This window comes from Corvus hawaiiensis, chromosome 1 (genome assembly GCF_020740725.1).
Source record: "Corvus hawaiiensis isolate bCorHaw1 chromosome 1, bCorHaw1.pri.cur, whole genome shotgun sequence".
Taxonomy (NCBI): Eukaryota; Metazoa; Chordata; class Aves; order Passeriformes; family Corvidae; genus Corvus; species Corvus hawaiiensis.
In genome coordinates this window covers 96,836,402-96,857,180 of record NC_063213.1, presented here as the reverse complement: position 1 = coordinate 96,857,180, position 20,779 = coordinate 96,836,402, and the positions used below count along the sequence as shown (strand labels likewise).

Here is a 20,779-nt window from a genome sequence, read left to right as displayed (position 1 = left end):
GGCACGTGGCCGTCGCGCAAAGCGCCGCCGCACCGGGAGCTCCTCGCCATCCCCTTCGTCTCGGCCGCCGCCCGCAAGAGGAAGAAGAGGAGAGAGGCCGAAGGCGTGGGGAGCAGCACCGACGACGACGCGGAGCGCAGGGACAGCCCGGGCCGGCAGCAGGAGCAGGAGGGCCCCGCGGTGACCCCCGGCAAAGCGCCCCGCGACACCAGCACCGAGCCGGCGGCTCCCAGCGCGGCCGGCATGGAGCGGGAATGCTCCGCGGATCCCGCGGGCGCCGGGTCCGAGCCGCCGCCGGACGCCCGCTCCATCGTGTCCGGCTACTCCACGCTGTCCACCATGGACCGCAGCCTGTGCTCCGAGCTGCACTCGGTGGCCGGGAGCCGCGGCGAGGAGGCGGATGACGAGCGCAGCGAGCTCAGCCACATGGAGACGGACACGGAGAGCCGCGAGGGCGCCCGGCCGCGGCCGGGACAGGCCGAGGTGGGGACAGGTGGCGAGGACAAGTCACCCCTGGGCCGCGCCTCCTTCAACTCGCACCGCCTGATCCAGTGCGACACGCTGGCCCGCAGGAAGCTGGGGCGGCCGCGGCCGGCTGGGGACACCGCCGCGGTGGCCAGCGGGGACGAGCAGAGCTGGGTGGCCCCAGGGAGGCCCTCGCTGCGAGAGCAGCTCCGGCAGCACCTGCGGGGCTCCGCCGATGACATGGGGGTCCGCCTGCGCCGGGCGCACTCCCCCGAGACCCGCCGCAAGAAGAGCAGCTGGCGCCGGCACACGGTCGTGGTGCCCGGCGGCCTCAAGGACCTCAACTTCAACGAGTGGAAGGAGCCGCGGGGACTCGAGGGGACCCCGGGACCCTGTCGCGACAAGGACTCGGGGCTCAGCAGCCTGGAGTCCACCAAAGCCCGGCCCGCGGCCGCCGCTCCGGCCCCGCCTGGCACTGCCGGCGCCGGCACTGCCACCAAGAGCCCCCCGGGCAGCCCCGGCCCCCCGGCGCCCCTGCGCTTCCCGCAGTGTCTCTGACCCCCCCGCCCCACCCCCGGCCAGTGTTTAATTTAAGGACTGTCCCTTGTCCCTGTATTTAATTGTGCTCTGGACAAGCTGCTCTATTTAACAGGTCCCGGGGCGGGGGGACACGACAAAGCCACCTCGTCCCCCACGCTTTGGGGACCAGCGGGCTCCCTCGGCGGTCCCACTGCGCGCTCCCCCAGCCCCCAGGCAGTGCCAGGAGGGGCGTGGGGGCTCACGGGGACTGTCCCCCCGTGGTGGTGGCCCTGCTGTCCCCAGCCGCGGCGGAGCGAAGTGCGGGCACTTCCCTGGGCGCTGTGGCTGCTCCGGCCGGGGACCTGCCCCGGCTTGGGGACCCTGGGGACGTCGGTGTCACAGACCCCTGTGTGCTGGGGGACCCTGGGGACCTCAGGGACCCTGGGGACCTCGATGTCAGAGACCCCTGCTCTGGGGGACCCTGGGGACCTCAGTGTCAGAGACCCCTGCTTTGGGGGACCCTGGGCACCTCAATGTCACAGACCCCTGTGTGCTGGGGGACCCTGGGGACCTCAGGGACCCTGGGGACCTCGATGAGAGACCCCTGCCCTGGGGGACCCTGGGCACCTCAGTGTCAGAGCCTCTCCACGCCCTGGGGATGCCGTGTCAGAGACCACCCCCCTTCCCGTGTACTGGGGTCCCTTGGGGACCTCAGCGCTGTCACCCTGACCTGGGGGATGGGGGGGGGGGGGCCTCTACTGAGCCGGGGGGGGGGCCCTTTGGGGGTCCCAAGGGGCCAGGGAGGGGCTGGCACTGAGAGGGGACACCCTGTGGCAGGGCTGGGAGGGGGACATTGCCATCCTTTACCCCCCAAGACACTCGGGGGCCTCGTGTGGCACGTCCTGGAATGTCCCTGTCCCCGGCCATCGCTGTCCCCTTGCTGCCCCCCAGGCCAGAAGCACTTTAGGAAGGGGGCGCGGGGTGGGGGGGACCCCCCGGCCTGGCCAGGCGGGGACACAAGTGCCACCAGCTCGGTGGTGGCCTCGTGTCACCTCCCGTCACCGTCTCTCCGTGTCGTTCTCATACGTTATGCAAATATTTGCTGTAAAGTCGTATTTTTTTGTTGTTGTTTTTCTTTTCTTTCGATTTTTTCTGGGTTTTTTTTTGTTTGTTTGTTTGTTTGATTGATTTTCCCTGTAAATATCGTCTCTGCCCCTGTAACATATCCCAAAGGATTTATAAGGATTTTTTAAGAAGTTTTGCTCAGCGGAAAGGCCAGCCCCGAGCAGGGGACGTGCTGGACCAGTGGTGACTTTTTAAAACCCTCCTGCATGTCCCCCCCCCCCCCAAACCCTTTCCCATCCCATTCCCGGCGCGATGGCCCCGTCGGGATCTGCAAAAACTGCAAAAAAGAGGAAAAAAACCCCAAACCAACGCAAAAAATCTCCCTGCTTTGCCCCCCCTCCCCCCCCACCTCCAGTCCTGGTCTATATATTGGAAATAAACTGGTTATTCAAGGTTTTGCTGGTATTCATTGCCATGGTTTTTTTGGGGTGGGGGGGGGGCGGGCAGAGACCCCAAATTCCTGGTGCTGAGGGTCCGGGAATTTTTATTCCAGGAAGGATTTATCCATGGGAGGATAAATCCCATTTTTCTCTGAGCTTGTGGGGAGGAAACAACAGAATTGGGGATGTCCCATCCTCATCAGAGCGAGATGATTCCCAACCTGGGGTGGGAAGGAGAAAAATTGGGGGGGTGGGGAGGAAAAAGGGGTCCAGAAAAAAGAGAAAGAGGCCAAAAAAAAAAAAAAAATTAATTTTATTAAAGCCAGACACTCCGATAGAAAAGAAAAAGTTATAAAGGGAAAAAGGAAAAGAATAAAAAGCAACCCTTTTGTCACGGGATTTGCAATTACAACGGTCACACACAACTACCCATGGCATCCACGGCGACACGGGGGACACGGCGGGGCGGGGGTGGCACAGGGTGGCACAGGGTGGGGGGGGTCCCCTCCCTCCCCTCCCCCGCCTTCCCCCTGTGCAAGGCTTTTTTTTTTTTTTTAATTCTTTTTCTCCATTTTTTCCCCTTTTTTCTTCAGTTTTTCCCCTTTTTTCTTCATTTTTCCCTTTTTTCTTCATTTTTCTCCCCTTTTTTCTTCATTTTGTCCCTTTTTTCTTCATTTTTTTCCCCCTGCGTTTTCAACTCTTTTTTTTTTTTCCTTTTTTTTTCTTTTTTTTCCTTTTTTCGTGGGTTTTATTTCCTTTTTAAAACAGTTCACGAGAAAATTCATGCGGAAAAGAGAGAGAGAGAGAGAGACACACGACGGCGTAGAAACCCCAAAACAGCCTCTAGAGAGAACCAGAAATTCGTCGTTTTTCTTTTTTTTTTTGTGGTTTTTTCGCTTTTTTTTCTCCGTTTGTTCTTTTTAAATTTTTTTTTTTTTGTCCTTTGCAGAGTCGTAGCCTTTTTTTTTTTTTTTTTTCTTTTTTCCTGTTTTTGAAACAACATCCAGACGAGTAAAGCAGGGAGCGCATGCAGCGGGCGCCTCCGACACATGCACGATGCAGGCAGCGCTTGGATTTGGGCTTTTTTTCATGGTTTTTACACATTTTCCTCTTTTTTTGTTGTTGTCTTTTTTTTTTTTTTTTCCCCCACCTGGTCTGAACCAGAACCGCGTTTTGGTTTTTTTTTTTTTTATTTTGAGTTTTGATTTTTTTTTTTTTCTTTTTTTTTGGTGGTTTTTGTCTTCTTGCTTCAGCGAGGGATTCGCACGATGCCATGAAGGGGACGGACGCACACGCACGCGGGGACAGCACGCTCACGGGGACACCAGCCGGGAAAAGGGGACGTGGAGGGGGTGTTTGGGGACAGGCCGGGGCCTGCCACCCCCTCACCTGGCGCTGTCACCCCCTCAGCCAGCGCTGCCACCCCTTGTCACCCCCCTGCTCTGCCTGGGAAAAAAGGGGACACCCCCAAAATCTGTCACAGCTCGGGGACACCAGGGTTGCACGAAGGACAACCCCTCCATGACCTTTTTGGGGGTGTCCCCTTGAGGGTGGCACTTGTCACCCCCCCATGTGGGTGTCCCCAAAGGGGGGTGGCATTTGTCACCCCCCCATGACATTTCTGGGGGTTTCCCCATAGAGGTGGCACTTGTCACCTCCCCATGTGGGTGTCCCCAAAGGGGGGTGGCACTTGTCACCCCCCCATGTCATTTTTGAGGGTGTCACCAAGGGGGTGGCACTTGTCACCCCCCTGTGACATTTTTGGGGGTGTCACCAAGGGGGTGGCACTTGTCACTCCCCTGTGACATTTCTGGGGGTGTCCCCATGAGGATGGCACTTGTCACCTCCCCATGACATTTTTGGGGGTGTCCCCAAGGGGGTGGCACTTGTCACCTCCCCATGTGCTTGTCCCCAAAGAGGGGTGGCACTTGTCACCCCCCTGTGACATTTCTGGGGGTGTCACCAAGGGGGTGGCACTTGTCACCTCCACACCCTCCAGCAGTGGGGGGTGGGGGGCTGTCAGCGCGTCCCCCCGAGGGTGACCCGAGGGTGACACGCGGTGACCCGAGGGTGACCCGAGGTGACGCAGCCCCGTGCAGGGGAGGGGACAGCGCCAGGTGCCACCCCCGGGCCGGCCCCAGAAGCTGCGGCTTTGCTACAGTGAATTCACTTTGGTACCGAGAAAAGGAACAATAATTCCAAAGAAATTCCTTAAAAACGCATCAAGTGACTGCTATTGCTGCTGGCACTGGGCGACGCGTGTCCCCAGGGCCACCGGGACCTGGGGACAGGGCTGGGGACAAGGAAAGAGGGCGGGAACTCAGCGAAGAAGCCGCTCTGGAAACCACGAGGAGCTCTAAACCTAAGCAGGGATTTCAAATCCACCCCCTAAATAATACCGGACGTGATTTTACTTCTCTTCTTTGTTTTTTTTTTTTTCCTTTTTTTTTTGGCGTGTTTTTTTTCTTTTTCTTTTTTTTCCCCCCTCTTTAAATATTTATATATAGATTTATATTACGTATATTATATATATATAATATGTAAATATATTTTTTAAAACAATATAAAATGTTAAGACACTTCACTTAAATGTAAAGAGTTGCTTTTTTTGCAATCCAAAGAAATTGCATCGTGATTTTTTTTTTTCTTTTTTTTTTCATTTTTTCGGTCTTTTTTTTGTTTTGTTTTGGTTTGGTGTTTTTTTTTTTTTTCTGTTGTTCTTTTTCGCGTGTGTTTTCCTCTTTGTTATTCAAAAAAAAAGGCTCTCGTTTCTTCTGTACAAAAATGATCGAGATACAAAAAAAAAGAAAAAAAAATAACGAAAGAAAAAAAAACGGAGGAAGGGGGAAAAGGAAGAGAAAAGGAATTGAAATCGAAATTAAAACAAACAAACAAACAAAAGAATCAACCCACGGACGAAACAGAGAACGAAAGGAGTGATTGGATCTTGTGTTGCACACGCAGAGCACACGCACACACACACACACACACCTGGGCACAGCTGGGCACAGCTGGACAGAGCTGGAGCACACCTGGGCGCACCTGAGTACACCTGGGCACAGCTGGGCACACCTGGAGTGCACCTGGGCACAGCTGGGTACACCTAGAGCACAGCTGGGCACAGCTGGGTACACCTGGATGCACCTCGGTGTACCTGGAGCACAGCTGGGTACACCTGGGGCACACCTGGGCACATCTGGGCACACCCCGGTACACCCAGAGTACACCTGAGCACAGCTGGGGTACATCTGGGCACACCCGGAGCACACCTGGGCACACCTGGAGCACACCTGGGCACACCCAGCACACACCTGTGCCACACCTGGCTGGGCCGCGCTGCTGCGAGGTGGCCACGGGCCACCTTCCCACGACCCCCGGGGACCCTCCCAGGCTCGGCGGGGCCGGGGCTGCTGCCCTGGGGCTCGGGGCTCCCGTCCCGCCCGCTCGCCCCCAAAGGGAGGGGACAGAGCCGCGGCCGGGTGACCCCCCCGGCATCACCGCACCGCCGGGTCTGCCCCCGCCCCAAGTGCTCGGATCCCCCTCCCCAATTCACACCCGCGCCCTGCGGCCCCTCCGGCACTCCCGGGGTCCCGCTTGCCCCCCTCGAGGTGAGCCGGGCGTGGTGGCCGCGGTGGCAGCGATCCGGGATGGCCCCGAGCCCTCGGCGTCGCCGGCCACCCACCGGCGAGCCCTGGCCGGAGCTGTCCTCTCCTCCTGCGGGGACAACGCGGGGACTCCCGGGCCCCTCGGGGGCCGCTCCGGGGGTGTCTTCGGCGGCCGCTGCTTCCCGAATTTCCGCGCGGCGGGAGCTGGAAGCTGCTCCTGGCTGGACGCTGGTGGGGGGAAGCTCTGAGAGCTCTTAAATAAAGAGAGAAAAAAAAAAACAAAAAAAAAACAACAACAAAAAAAACCAAACAAAAAAAAACAAAACAGAAAAAAAAAAAAACGGTGGGGAGGGGAAAGGGGGGAAAAAAGGGGGGGAAAAAACCAAACCAACAGCGATCCAAAGGGGAGGGGAAAAAAGGGAGAAAGAAGGAAAAAGAGAGAGAGAGAGAAACAGAAAGTGGCTGGTTGGCCATGGCGGAGCGGGAGGGGACACAGAGGTCGGGCCGAGGCGCGGCGCAGGCGAGACACAAAAGTTCGTGGCGGAGCGGAGGCGACAGAAACATGGATCAAACAGAAAGAGGAGGGGACAGGTTGGCGGTTTCCCTCCAGGCGCCTCAAGAAGAAGCCAAGTCCCAGGGAGGAGGAAGAGGAGCCCGAGGAAGAGAGGAGGAGCCCCCGGGAGCAGGAGAGCGGCCGGGCGGAGCTGGCAGGGGCGCTCAGAATGAGATGGAGGAGTTCCTGGCCCCAAAGGAAGTCAATACGGGGATGGATGTTCTGCCAGCTGCGGGTTTTTCTGAGACCGTGGGGGAGGTCTCACTGGCCTCTTTAGATGGTCTAGTGGCCTGGAAAGAAAAGCAAGATTCAAGGAGGACGAGGAGGAGGAGAAAGGGCTGGAAAGTCCAAAAAAAAAAAAAAAATTTTTAAAAAAAGCCTTAAAAAAAATGACAAAAGAAAGGAAAAAAAGAAGGAAAAAAACCCCAAACAAACAAACAAACAAAAAAGGACAGAAAAAGCCCAAAACAACCGAGAACCAAAGGGAGTTTCGTTCAGAAGCAGCAGTGAGTCAGGCCTGAGGTCAAGCAGCTGGAAAAGGGCCAGCACGAGCAGCACGACAAGAGCGGGTCCCAGGCGTCACTGCACGGGCAGGGGACGTCCCCGAGAGGAAGGGACAGACGGACGGACGGACACACGGCCACGCGGACACACAGGCACACACAGGCGGGGGTGGGGGGGCACAGGGGACAGGGGGGAGGCACGGGGGGGACAAGAAGGGCGGCGTTAGAGCGGGCACAGCCCCCGGCGGAGGGTGACGGTGCCCACCCTGTCCCTGTCCCCCCGTGGTGGCACCAGCGGCACTGGTACGGCCCGACCCGGCTAGTCCGGGCCACCAGCAGGGAATGACGCTCCAAAACCCCCCAGGGAGCGCGGAGAGGGATCCTCCAGCCCCGCCTCGCCCCCAGGGAGGGGTTGGGCTGCTGAGGGAGGGGGGACACGGTCAAATCTTGCACAGGGAAGGCAGAGGGGACAAAAGTGACATGGAAAAGTCCAGCTGTGGCCACCCCAGCGAGGGCACCAGGGCGTGCCAGCGGGCTGATGGTGCCACGGGGGACCGAGGTGTCACCGAGGAGGACGGTGGTGACACCGAGGAGCCGCGGCTGTGCTGCTGCGTGGCCTCCAGGGGAGGGGATTTGGGGGCCTCATGGAGTCAGGAGATGCTTCCCAGCCCCTCAGGCCGGTGTTTGTCCGGTGTGTGCGGTCCGTGGGGATGCGAGAGGGAACTCCCTGCCTCTCCCTGACTCCAAGGGGTGGAAAAACCCCGCACGCTGGAGGGGACAGTCAGGGAGAGGATGGCCACAGGGATGGACCCTCCCTGGGGAGGTTTTTCCACAGTGCCAGACCCTGGGGACGGAGCAGCCGAGGGGGGGCTTGACCCTTCTTGTCAGGAGGTGCCCATTTTGCTCATTCCACATTTGCCCAAATCGCAAGAAATCCCCCCCAAAACCCTGCCTGGAATAGCTGGGAAAAACCTTCGGTTTGTCCGACAGGGCTGACGGATCCACGAGAATGAGCAGAATTGGGTTTATTGGGTGGTTTGGTCATGGAAAGGAGATTGAGACACAGAGCGGGGGCGGGAAAGGTGAACCCGCTCGAGGTGCTGCTGTCCAGTGAGGGGGAAAGGGGTGCTGGGAGAGGAGAGAAGGGGTCAGGAGGGAGGGAGGGCACCCAAGTGGCCGTGATCCCCTGGGCTGGGGCCTGAGCCAGCTGGGAATGCACGGCCAGCACTGGGGTGACAGCAGGGACAGAGGCGGGGGAGCCCCGCCGCCCGCAGCAGGAGCTGCCCCCGGCATGGACGGGGGTCAGTGCTGGGGGCTGGGTGAGGGGGATGCTCCATCCCACCCCAAAACGCTTCTCTTCCAGCTGCTGTGGCCCGCTCACCCTGTCCCCACAGTGCCCGGTGTCCCCGTGCCACCACCCCGCCTGTGACACCCACAAGCTGATTCTGTGGATGCATGGGGGGACTCCCCAAAACCTCCCGGGACAGGAGCCGCAGGGGGAGGGAATTCCCATCCCCAGAGCTCATCACCACGGCCAAGGAGGTGTCACGGTCCCCCGGGGTGAGGGGACAACGCCGGGGCTCAGCCACCCCGTCAGGGCAGTGGTGACCCCCAGCGCTGGGGGACAAACGGCTGCGGCTTCACCCTCACACCACAGCGGGGACGAGTTGGTGACTCCCAGCACGAAGTCGCGTCCCTGTCCCCAGCAGCCACGGGGTGTGACAAGAGCCCCACCTGCAGCAGCCGCGTGCCCGCGTCCCCAGCCCCGCGGGGCTCAGCCAAAGTGAAGAAGGCACCGAGAGAGAAGCCAAAAATCATCACCCTGGGGGTATCCCCGACTCAGGTCGGGCCCGAGGGCGATGCCAGGGCCGCGGGCAGCCCTGGCACGGTTCTAGGGGTGGAGTACCTGCTGCTGGCCCTGGATCCGCATGTACTCCATGCGCTGCTTGATGTGCTTGCCCTTGTCGGGGCTGCCCTGCTGGCCCTGCTTCAGCCGCGACGCCGGATTCACCACCTTCATGGCCGGGATGGAGACGCCACCGCTCTGCCGGGACAGAAAATTTTGGGGAAAAAGGGTTAAAATTGGCTGGGTGGATAGCCCACGGGCACCGCTGGATGCCTGGAGCCGCGCCACCCCTGCCAGCACAGCCCGTGGTGACAATGCCAGGTGAGGACGAGGTCACCCGCTCGCCGTGCTGGTGGTGGCCGAGCTCCAAACGCGGCCGGGACTTACCGGGAGCCACCCGAGAGGGAGTTAGGGCAGACACGGCAAACACCGGGACACCGAGGGCAGGACAGGACACCCCGCAGGGCCAAGAGAGAGGGAAAGAGGCGGCGGCAGGCAGAAGCAGATTCCAGGTGGGAACGGCGGCAGTGGGGATACAGAGGAGTTTATTTATGGGAGTACAGAGGAGTTTATTTATAGGAATACAGAGGAGTTTATTTATGGCTGTGCACAGGTGAGGATACAGAGGCTCGCCAGAGCGGCAGCGAGGGCAGTGCCACACACCCCGCGTGTCCCCTCCCCTGCCAGCGACACCCCAGGTCCCCTCCTGGTGGCCTCCTGTGCCAGTGGGGACAGCCCAGGCTGGGAAATCCGTGGCACAGGGGAACCGCTGGGATCCTCAGTGGTTCCCGTGGATGGGACATGGGGGGTTCCTGCACCCTACAGCACAAGGAAATCATAAAATCATGGGATATCCCCGGCTGGAAGGGACTCGCGAGGATCATCAGAGTCCAAATCCCGACCCTGGGACAACCTCACGTGTGCCTGTGCCGCGCCATCCCCCGCATTCCCGGCACTGGGAATCTTCCTGACCAGCGCAGAATCCTTGGAAGGTGACACCAGCCCTGCCCTGGCCCGCTCTGCTTTAGGACTGACCCCTCAAAGCCTCTCCTGCCTTACCCTGAGCTTGGCTTTGCCCCAGTCCCAGCCATAAATCCATCCCGCAGCTCCACTTCCCATTTCCCGGGAAAAAAAAGACCAACCCAGCAGGAAAAATTGCAGCTACACCCCCGTTCACCCAGCGAGAGCCCCCCCCCCGAGGGGAGAGAGAGCGGCTCCAAAGGGAACAGGAGATTTATTCCCCAGCGCTGGCTGTTAATGAAGGAGCAGGTTGACGTCGCAGCCGAGCTCAGGGCGTTTTTCCCCCTCCCTGTTTTTCCCAGATATTCAGCTGGATTCCAGCAGGAAGCAATTTGGGATGGCTTCAGGGAGCCCGCGCTGGGGTTTAATCAGGAGAAACATCTGCCAGGCTCCAGCTGCTGCTCGCTGGGAGAGGGTTTTTATGCGAAACGGTGAAACCAAGGGCGGTGCTTCGGCATCCCGGAGCACCCAACCCTGGCCGATCCCGTGGGATGCTCTTGGATCCCATAGGATGCCCTTGGATCCCGTGGGATGCTCTTGGATCCCGTGGGATGCTCTTGGATCCCGTGGGATGCCCATCATGGACCTGGTGCTCCAAAAACCTGCCAGGGTGGAAGAGTCCACCTCATCCAGGGTCTAATTCTGGCTCTAATTCTGGGATCAGCCAGCACCGCCCGGCACCGTCTCCCTTCCCGCTGCCAGCTCCTGCCTCGCTCCTTCCTGCACTTCCCAAACCCCTCCAAGTGTCAGGGAGAAGAGGAAGATTCGTTCTCCACCTCGGCTCTGCCTGGAGGTGGAGTCACAGAGAGGGAGCACGCAGAGGAAGAGACATCAGAGTGAGTCCAGGGCAGAGCAGGGCACGGGGGAGAAGAGAAAATGAACCTGGGGCGTGCCGGGGGGCAGCTGCGGCTTCGGGAGCAGCGCTGGCTTCGTCCTGCTCGGGGACGGACTTTTGGGAGCGCCATCCTTGGCCTGGCTGAGGTCCAGCGCGGTGTCACCGTCACAGCCTCCGTGCCCGAGATGCCCCAGGCTTTTCCCGGCCTCCTCGGATGCCAGCGCGTCCTTGGGGAACACGAATTCCACGGCGGGGTGGCTGCTGATCTCGCTGATGGTCATTTCCAGCTCGCGGATGGTTTCCTCCAGGCTGTCCAGTCTTTGGTAGGTGTCCTCATAAATCTCCTTTTTGCCCGGGGCCGTGGGGCGCCCGGGGGACAAGTGGCCTCTGCAGAGCCCCTCTGTTGCCCTCCCCCCCGTTCCGGGGTCCCCCGCAGTAGCCGGAGCCCCTCCATCCCATCCCGGAGGTGCCGCGGAGTGGCTGGAGCGGGCAGGAATCTGCTCCGGGGGCTGCTCCGCCCGGGAATGTGCCGCTCCCCGCAGGGCTGGATCCCTGCCTGCGGGAATCCCGGGATGTGGCACCGGGCAGGCCGCGGCTGGCGAGCTCTCCTTTCTCCACGCGGCTTTGGGAGCCCCGGCAGAGTGTCCAGGAGGAAGCCTGGCTCTTTCCGCATCGCCGGGAATTTGGGGAATGATCCCGGCACCGACGGAGGGGAGCGCGGTCTCCGCAGCTCCGGCACCTCCCGCCTGGCTCCGAGGAGGCTGCGCAGCCCCAGGACCTTGGGGACAAGTCTTGCCGCTGCCTCCTGGCCTGCTGGCAGCGTCCAGAGCCGCGTCCCCTCCTTGTCCCCCCGTTTTATCCCTCGGGAAAGGCGGGGCCTTGCTGGCTGCCGAAGGGAGCCCCCGGGATGAGCTGCCGGGGGGCTGCGGGGCTGGACGGGGTCCCTGCGCCAGCGGGGATTTTGGGGAGCTGCCAGGAGCCGCCACACGGCCTCTCCTTGTCCCCTCGGGTGGCAGCTGCCCTCCTGCTCCGGCGCTGCCCGGTGCCACCCACAGCTCCGGCTCGGCTTCGGGGGACGGCGGCTCCGACACCCACTCGGTGAGCACGATCTGGGGCAGGGAGAAGGCGCGGCTCGCCGGGGCTGCCAGCGCCAGCGGCTCCTGGGTAGAGAATTCAGACAGATTAGGGGCCAGGCGGCAGCGGGGTTTGCCTGGGGGGCACCACGGGGCGCCACAAATTATTGGGGTCCCCCCCACGCCGGCGCCTCCGGGCACGGCGGAGTTCCAGGCGGGAGTTTGGGCAGGGAGGGAGGTTCCGATCCCTCCTGCCCATCCCACACACCCCGCTGGGAGGGACAGAGTGGACAAGGACTGGAAAGGGGTGCTCAGCTCCCTCCTGGAGCCCTGACATGCCACAGGGAGGCACAGGGTGGATGGGGCTGGAAAGGGATGCTCAGCTCCCTCCTGTCCAGCCCTACATCCCACAGGGATCCACAGCATGGACAGGGAATGCAGAGAGGCTCAGCTCCCTCCTGTCCAGCCCTACATCCCACAGGGATCCACAGCATGACAGGGGCTGGAAAAGAATTATCAGCTCCTTCCTCCAGCCCTGAAATCCCCTTGGGATCTTGAGCATGGACAGGGAATGGAGAGAGGCTCAGCTCCCTCCTGTCCAGCCCTACATCCCACAGCATGGACAGGGACTGGAAGGGGAAGCTCAGCTCCCTCCTCCAGCCCTGGCATCTCATTGGAGCAAAAAAGAACAGAGCAAAAATGAAGCTGGTGTTTCTGCACCTCCCGAATGCCTTTGGAAATCCCGCTGCCACCATCCAGCCGGGATTTCTCCATGCTGGTACAAACTGGGGGCACTGGTGTGAGAGCAGAGCTCCAGCGGGGGCTGAGCCATCCCAGCCGAGCTGCTCAGGGGCACCCGAGCTTTCATACCCTGAGGGGCAAGAAATTACCCCAAAAATGCTGCTCTTCCTGCCCCACTTCCCTGTTCCCGTCCCGAGGGACATCCATGGAATGCCTGAGGGAGCCGAGCCGAGGGCAGAGGAGCTGCAGAGATGCCCTGGCAGGATTGGTGCCCCTGCAGCTGCCCCGGAGCCTGGGGCAGAGCGGGAGGGAAACGCCAGCTCTGGGAAGGCCACGGAGCTCTGGGTGTGCAGCTGGAGCTATCCCAGCTCTGGAGCAGAGGGGCAGAGGGATGATCCAGCCCTGGTGTCCCAGGAGAGGGAAGGAACCCCGTGGGACCCCTGCAAGGGGCCAGACCCTCCCTCTGGGGACGAGCCAGAGCTCCCCTCGCTCCTGGCACGGCAGCAGCCCCTGTCCTGCTCTTTGCCCCCACCTGGGCATTCCCTGCTCCATCCCAGCCGCTCTCCAGGCATTTTCCTCCTGCTCTCTCCATCCTGGGAATTCCCTGCTCCATCCTGAGCACTCTCCAGGCATTTCCGCCTGTTTTCTCCACCCTGGCAATCCCTTATTTAATCCCATTCCCTCTCCAGGCATTTTCCTCCTTCTCTTCCTACTTTGGGCATTCCCTGCTCCTTCCCAGCCGCTCTCCAGGCATTTTCCTCCTGCTCTCCCCACCCCAGAGCCCAGCATGGAGGTCAGGAGGGCCGGGAGAAACCCGGAGCCGAGCCCAGGCAGATCCAAACAAGCGGACTCTGCTCCAACCCTTCCCTTTCCATGCACTCAGAGGGGACTCTCCCATGCACCGCCCACCCCCCGGGCACCCAGCGTGGCGTGAGAGCGGCGGGCGCTGCCCGTGCCGTGCCCGGTGCGGTGCTGGGGTGGCCCGGGAGCCTCCCGGGAGCCGCGGCCGTGGGTTAGTGCTGGGTCCGGTGCCGCGTCAGTGCCGTGAGCGAGGTAGTGGGGAGAGAAGCCGTTAATTAGTTGGTTAAATCAGAGAAAAGCGGCAGAAGTGAGCTCAGAAGAGGCAGAGGAGGAAGGCGGTGAGAGCGCAGCCCCGGGGAGCTGTTACCTTCCATCCTTCGGCTGCCACCGCGGCTCCGTTGGGCCACGGGTCGGAGTGGCCCGGGGACACGGCCTCGAGGGGGTCACAACGGAGCGTGGGGAGGAAAGGGGAGGCGGAGCTGCGCTGAAACACCTGGGGAGTCAAACACGGCGTTGGAGGGGGAAGGGCTGGGGCGAGCAGGGCACAGCCCGAGCCTGTCCGGGGCTCGCAGCAGGGGAAACCTTGGCGGTTGTCAGGGGCAGAGGTAGCATTGCCCCTGTGCTGCTGGCAGTGTCACTGGTCCCCTGGCCAGCAGAGCCGCTGGCCCTCAGCTGGCAGTGTCACTGGTCACCTGGTCAGCAGTGTCACCGGTCCCCTGGCCTGCAGAGCCATTGGCCTTTAGCTGGCAGTGTCACTGGTCACCTGGTCAGCAGTGTCACCGGTCCCCTGGCCAGCAGAGCCACTGGCCCTCAGCTGGCAGTGTCACCGGTCCCCTGGTCAGCAGTGTCACTGGTCCCCTGGCCAGCAGAGCCACCGGTCCCCTGGCTGACAGAGTCACTGGTCCCCTGGCCAGCAGAGCCACTGGTCCCCTGGCTGACAGAGTCACTGGTCCCCTGGCCAGCAGAGCCACTGGTCCCCTGGCCAGCAGTGTCACTGGTCCCTTGGCCGGCAGAGTCACTGGTCCCCTGGCCAGCAGTGTCACTGGTCCCCTGGCCGGCAGTGTCACCAGTCCCCTGGCCGGCAGAGTCACTGGTCCCCTGGCCGATAGAGTCACTGGTCCCCTGGCCAGCAGAGTCACTGGTCCCCTGGCCAGCAGAGTCACTGGCCCTCAGTTGGCAGTGTCACCAGTCCCCTGGCCAGCAGTGTCACCAGTCCCCTGGCCGGCAGAACCACCAGTCCCCTGGCCGGCAGTGTCACCAGTCCCTTGGCCGGCAGAGTCACTGGTCCCCTGGCCAGCAGAGTCACTGGTCCCCTGGCCGGCAGAGTCACTGGTCCCCTGGCCAGCAGAGTCACTGGTCCCCTGGCCGGCAGAGTCACTGGCCCTCAGCTGGCAGTGTCACCAGTCCCCTGGCCGGCAGAGTCACTGGTCCCCTGGCTGGCAGAGTCACTGGTCCCCTGGCCAGCAGTGTCACCAGTCCCCTGGCCGGCAGAGTCACTGGTCCCCTGGCTGACAGAGTCACTGGTCCCCTGGCCAGCAGTGTCACCGGTCCCCTGGCCGGCAGAGTCACTGGTCCCCTGGCTGGCAGAGTCACTGGTCCCCTGGCCAGCAGTGTCACCGGTCCCCTGGCCGGCAGAGTCACTGGTCCCCTGGCTGGCAGAGTCACTGGTCCCCTGGCCAGCAGTGTCACCAGTCCCCTGGCTGGCAGAGTCACTGGTCCAGTCCTGCTTCCTGCAGCATCACCAACCCCACCTGCACCATCACCTGTCCCACAACTGCACCATCTCCAGTCCTCCTCCCTCGTGGGGGAAAACCATCCAGGGAAAACCCATCCCCATCCAACTGGAGCACCGGTGCCGTGCTAAAACCCAGGTGAGCCTGGCTTAAAGCCCAGGGCGGGAGGGAAGTGCTGCAGGAGGACCCAGGTGTGCAGCACTTGTCCCCGGCAGTGCCACCGCTCCGTCCCCGCGGCCCCGGGAGGAGTGGGAACCCCCCTGCGGTGCCGGTGCCGGGGCTGTCCCACCCCAAACCCCATCCCGAGCTGTCCCCCGAGCAGAAGGGTGGCTGGGTGTCACCTCTAGGGTGGGGGTCCCGCGGCCCCTCCCGCGCTCACCTCCAGCTCCGCGATGATCCGGTCCTCGTCATCGTCGTCCTTGATGGCAGAGGCGATGATGGGCGGGGTGGACGCCGGCCTGACCACCTCGGACACCGTCCGCCTCAGCTTCACCTGCGGCTTCTGCGTCTCCAGCTCCTCCGACTCCGCCTTCTGCGGGGGACAGCGGGGCCGTGAGGGCTGGGGGGGGCACCGGGGGGCACCGGGAGGTACCGAGGGGCCACTGACCACCCCAGCCCAGCGGCCACCCCGCCGTCCCCACCTTCATAAAGCCGGGCTCCTTCTTGCTGGTGACAATGACCTCACCGCTGCGGGTCGTGGTCAGCCCGTGGGACGAGGGGAAGCTCCGGCGGGGCGGGGGAGGCGGCGGCGACTTCGAGGGTTTCTCGGTGCGGTACCGCGGCACCGTCAGCTCGTCTGGGCACAAACGGAGCTGTGAGGGCACCGCGCCGGTCCCTGCCCCTCTCATCCAACACCACAGGGATGACCAGCCCGGGGACAGCACCCCACACCCCCCAGCCCCTCCTCCAGAGGCGACCCCCACCCTCCGCACCCCGTACCTGAGCCCCGGCGGCCGTTGGGGTCCCCTTTGCCCCCCGATTTGGGGGTGTGCTGTGGCTTGGAGGGTTTGTGCTCGGGTGTGGAGGCAGCGCTGCCGCTGCCCGGGGCTTGTTTGTGCTTGGCGGCGAATTCCAGGTCGGGGATGGCCTTCATGAGCTCGGCCTGGGTCTCCTCCAGGAGCCGGTTGATGTCCTTGGCACTGTACTGGGTGAGCGCCGCCCGCTTCTCCTCCCAGTCCCGCTCGGCCGCCTGCAGACACAGAGCCCGCTCCAGCCCCGTTCCTGGCGGGCAGGACGTGACCCACAACCCTGTGACACCCCCCAAACCCACTGCGAGGAGCTGGGTGGGCGCCAGTTTTTCCCCCACCCCCCAAATTTCACCTCCCCCTCCCCCCCCCCCCCCCCCCTCCCCCCACACGCTGCACCACCCAGAACTCTCAGAACTCTCCACCCCACCGAGGAGGAGGAGCGGGATGGACGCTGCTCCCGTTCCCATTTTCACCTGGGACACACGGACAGACCCTCCAGAGAAGCCCCCCAAGGCTGAGCACCCCCCGTGCCGGGCTCTCACCTCCACGGACACCGCCTTGTCCGCGCTCTTCTTGCTGGGGGTCTCGGGCCCCGTCTGCGTCTTGGCGGGCACCATCTCCGGGGCTCGGTTGGGGTTATTGCTCTTGCCGGGGTGGCTCTGGGGCTGGGGGGGGCTGTGCCCGAAGCTGGGCACGCCCAGGGGCTCAGGGGTGGCCGTCAGGTGGTGCAGGCTCACGGGGGGGCTGGTGGGCATCTCCAGCTCCAGCCCTTTGCTGAAATCCGTCTCCGGGGCCACTTTCTTGGGCGACTGGCTCAGGCTGCTGGGCGAGCTCCACACGCCCTCGTCCACTTGCCTGGGACAGAGCGGAGGCACTGAGGGGCCGCGGGGCATCGGTGGAGGGGGATGGGGAGGTTACAAAATCCTGATTTCCTGAGGGTTGAGGCGCTCTGAGGTCTGGGAAAGGGGTTGGGCTTGGTGCTGTTCTGGGGACGAGCTCCTCTACCCCATCCACCCTCATGAACCTGGCGGGAAATCGGATCCCTGCGAACCCTTCCCCTCCGTCAGATCGGGCTGGAACAGCCTTTGGGATTGAGGGCAGGCACTCAGGCCCAATTTGGGATTTCGGGATGAGGGTGACAGGCATTGCATGATCCTACAAGCTCATTTCCCTGGAAAACCAGGCTAAAACGGAACCCCCCAGGCGATCCCGTTCCGCCGAGCCGGGAGCCATCCCGAGATCCTAATGGGATTGGGCAGGTGGGCTCCACCCGGGATCGGCTCTGGGAGAGGATTTTTCCCTGGCAGAACAATTCCCTGCTCCTCAGGGATGAGGTTTCTGCTCACGCCGAGCCCTGTGTCTCCATCCTGATGGACAATCCTGAGTTTTTGCCGAAGGGATAAGGAAAAGAGGGGATCCCACCCACACCTGGAGAGGACCACGAGGGTGGTTTTGGGGTCCTTTAGAGGAAAAATGAGGCTTTTATCAAAAGACGGGGTCCCACCCACACCTGGAGAGGACTGAGGGTGTTTTGGGGGTCCTTTAGCAGAAAAACAAGGCTTTTATAGAAAAAGAGGGTCCCACCCACACCTGGAGAGGACTGAAGGTGTTTTTGGGGTCCTTTAGAGGAAAAACGAGGTTTTTATCAAAAAAGAGGGTCCCACCCACACCTGGAGAGGACTGAGGGTGTTTTTGGGGTCCTTTAGCAGAAAAACGAAGCTTTTATAGAAAAAGAGGGTCCCACCCACACCTGGAGAGGACCACGAGGGTGTTTTTGGGGTCCTTTAGCAGAAAAACGAAGCTTTTATAGAAAAAGAGGGTCCCACCCACATCTGGAGAGGACTGAAGGTGTTTTTGGGGTCCTTTAGCAGAAAAAACGAAGCTTTTATCAACACCCTTTAGGTGCCCTCCTGCCCTGAGAGTTTGGGGCGTGCAGAGAGGAGGTGGCACCGAGCTGTGGGGACAAAGGAGGTCCTGAGGGGGGCTGGCCGTGCCCTCGGGGGGCTCGGGGCTCACCTGCGGATCTGGGCCAGGGTGTCGGTGACGGTCTTGCAGCGCTTGAGGAGCCCATCGAGGCGGTTGGGCTCCTCCTTGAGGAACTTGACGGCCTCCACCTCCACCCGCAGCACCACGCGCATCTTGCTCTGCAGGCTGGGGAACTGGGCTGCGAGGGGACACCAGCGTCACCAGGGTCACCGCTGGGTGCCTCCCGGTGCCCGGCTGGCACTGCCAGGGCAGCCACGCCTGCCAGCGCCCCGTGTCCGTCACAGCCGTGGTGGAAGGCCGTGGGGTGGATCCAGGGCTTCCCTGGATTCCCGTGCCCGTCATCCACTCGATTTTACCCCGATTTTGTCCCCTGGAGGTGCCACCTCAGCACCTGTGGGCACCAGGACACACCTGGCACCGATGGGTACCTGGGAGTGCAGGGGAAAACCTCGGCTGGGGCAAACCCACAAATCCAGGGGCAAGGGACGACCTGGAAAATTCCGGGTGCACAAACTCAAAAATCCAGGAAATCCTGGAGAATCCCTGGTGCAAACACTCAAATCCAGGGGCAGTGGGAAACCTGGAATTCAGAACAACCTGGAATATCCCAGGTGCAAACACCCAAATCCAGAACAACCTGGAGCATCGCAGGTGCAAACACAAATCCAGAGGGAATGGAAAACCTGGAATATCCCAGGTGCAAACACCCAAATCCAGGGGCAGTGGGAACCCTGGAATATCCCAGCTGCAAACACCCAAATCCAGGGGCAGTGGGAAACCTGGAATATCCCAGGTGCAAACACCCAAATCCAGGGGCAGCGGGAAACCTGGAATATCCCAGGTGCAAACACCCAAATCCAGGGGCAGTGGGAAACCTGGAATATCCCAGCTGCAAACACCCAAATCCAGGGGCAGTGGGAAACCTGGAATATCCCAGGTGCAAACACCCAAATCCGGGGCAGTGGGAAACCTGGAATTCAGAACAACCTGGAATATCCCAGCTGCAAACACCCAAATTCAGAACAACCTGGAGCATCGCAGGTGCAAACACAAATCCAGAGGGAATGGAAAACCTGGAATATCCCAGGTGCAAACACCCAAATCCAGGGGCAGTGGGAAACCTGGAATATCCCAGCTGCAAACACCCAAATCCAGGGGCAGTGGGAAACCTGGAATATCCCAGGTGCAAACACCCAAATCCAGGGGCAGCGGGAAACCTGGAATATCCCAGGTGCAAACACCCAAATTCAGAACAACCTGGAGCATTCTAGGTGCAAACACAAATCCAGAGGGAATGGAAAACCTGGAGCATCGCAGGTGCAAACACAAACCCAGGACATCCTGGAGCATTCCCGTGGCGGGGATGGAGCAGGGAAAGGCCAGATGGCTCCGTTTGCCCCCCCCCAGCCCCCTCCTCACCCTTCAGGTCCGTCAGGGTCTCCCCCAGCTGCTTGAGCACCACGGCCTTTTCCTCCAGCTCCTGCACCGGGATCAGCCGGTGGTTGTGGGCCAGATCCTTCTGGATCTTCTCCACGGACTTCTCCAGGTCGCTGTGGGCACAGGGGGAGGGCAGAGGGGTCACTGGGGGGGGGTCACTGCTGTGCCAGGAGGGTGAGAACCCCGAGGGTGGCAGGTGCCCATGTGGGAGAGGGCAACACTGGGCTGGGGACCCCTCCTCACTCTGGGAGGTGGTCACTATTTTTGGGGACCCCTCCTCGTTCACTGATTTGGCGACCCCTCCTCACTCTGGGATGTGGTCACTGATTTGGGGAACCCCTCCTCATTCAGGGATGTGGTCACTGATTTGGGGACCCCTCCTCATCCAGGGACGTGGTCACTGCGTGCGGACCCCTCCTCATTCAGGGATGTGGTCACTGATTTGGGGACCCCTTCTCCTTCAGGGACGTGGTCACTGATTTGGGGACCCCTCCTCATTCACGGACGTGGTCACTATTTTGGGGACCCCTCCTCATTCAGGGACGTGGTCACTGATTTGGGGACCCCTCCTCATTCAGGGATGTGGTCACTGATTTGGGGACCCCTCCTCATTCAGGGACGTGGTCACTGATTTGGGGACCCCTCCTCATTCAGGGATGTGGTCACTGATTTGGGGACCCCTCCTCATTCAGGGACGTGGTCACTGATTTGGGGACCCCTCCTCATTCAGGGATGTGGTCACTGGGCTGGGCCCCCTCCCCACTTTGGGACATGCCCTGGGCAGTGCAGAGCTGCTGCTGTGCCCCTGGGGAGGGTCTGTGCCCCGCAGGGACGTGCGGGGCCCCCTGCCCTGGCTCACTTGAGCTGCTGCGTGATCAGCTCCTCCTCGTTGAGGTAGCGGAGCCGCTCCTCCTCCACCAAGCTGCGCTGGCGCTGCAGCGGGTCCTCGTGCTTGCGCATCGTGTCCGTCACCCGCACGCTGATCTCCGTCTCCGTCCGCCGCAGCAGCGTCTTCACCGTCTCCTGGTTCTGCAGCTGTGGGAGGAGGAGGAGGAGGAGGAGGAGGAGGAGGAGGAGGAGGGGGAGAAGGAGAGGGGAGGTCAGGCTGGGAGAGACCCCCCGGCATAGGAGAAGGGGCCCCACAAGGGACCAGTCCTGAGCTGGGCATGGGGAGGGATCCCTGGGCATG

At 61.7% G+C, this 20,779-nt stretch overlaps 2 protein-coding genes across 8 annotated transcripts in view; one reads left to right on the top strand and one right to left on the bottom strand.

The window, feature by feature from the left end:
* ARHGAP23 (Rho GTPase activating protein 23) overlaps positions 1–1,755 on the top strand; it is a 36,227-nt gene extending 34,472 nt beyond the window's left edge. For all 4 annotated transcript variants that reach the window (XM_048318419.1, XM_048318411.1, XM_048318404.1 and 1 more), the window contains exon 24: positions 1–1,755. In XM_048318419.1, coding sequence (XP_048174376.1) covers positions 1–1,023 — 1,023 coding nt within the window. In that variant the 3' untranslated portion in view covers positions 1,024–1,755.
* A 1,458-nt stretch (positions 1,756–3,213) lies between these two features.
* The window catches only part of SRCIN1 (SRC kinase signaling inhibitor 1), a 59,482-nt gene continuing 41,916 nt past the window's right edge, over positions 3,214–20,779 (bottom strand). For 3 of the 4 annotated variants that reach the window (XM_048318355.1, XM_048318369.1, XM_048318364.1), the window contains 11 exons: positions 20,450–20,625; positions 19,573–19,703; positions 18,184–18,331; positions 16,710–17,022; positions 16,139–16,388; positions 15,841–15,995; positions 15,579–15,731; positions 13,834–13,959; positions 10,899–12,011; positions 9,057–9,194; positions 3,214–6,347 (listed from right to left, as the gene is read on the bottom strand). In XM_048318355.1, the coding sequence (XP_048174312.1) occupies positions 6,039–6,347; positions 9,057–9,194; positions 10,899–12,011; positions 13,834–13,959; positions 15,579–15,731; positions 15,841–15,995; positions 16,139–16,388; positions 16,710–17,022; positions 18,184–18,331; positions 19,573–19,703; positions 20,450–20,625 (3,012 nt within the window). In that variant the 3' untranslated portion in view covers positions 3,214–6,038. Of the gene's footprint in view, positions 6,348–6,479; positions 6,938–9,056; positions 9,195–10,898; positions 12,012–13,833; positions 13,960–15,578; positions 15,732–15,840; positions 15,996–16,138; positions 16,389–16,709; positions 17,023–18,183; positions 18,332–19,572; positions 19,704–20,449; positions 20,626–20,779 lie in introns of those variants that run through there. The other variant, XM_048318379.1, reaches the window with a different exon arrangement.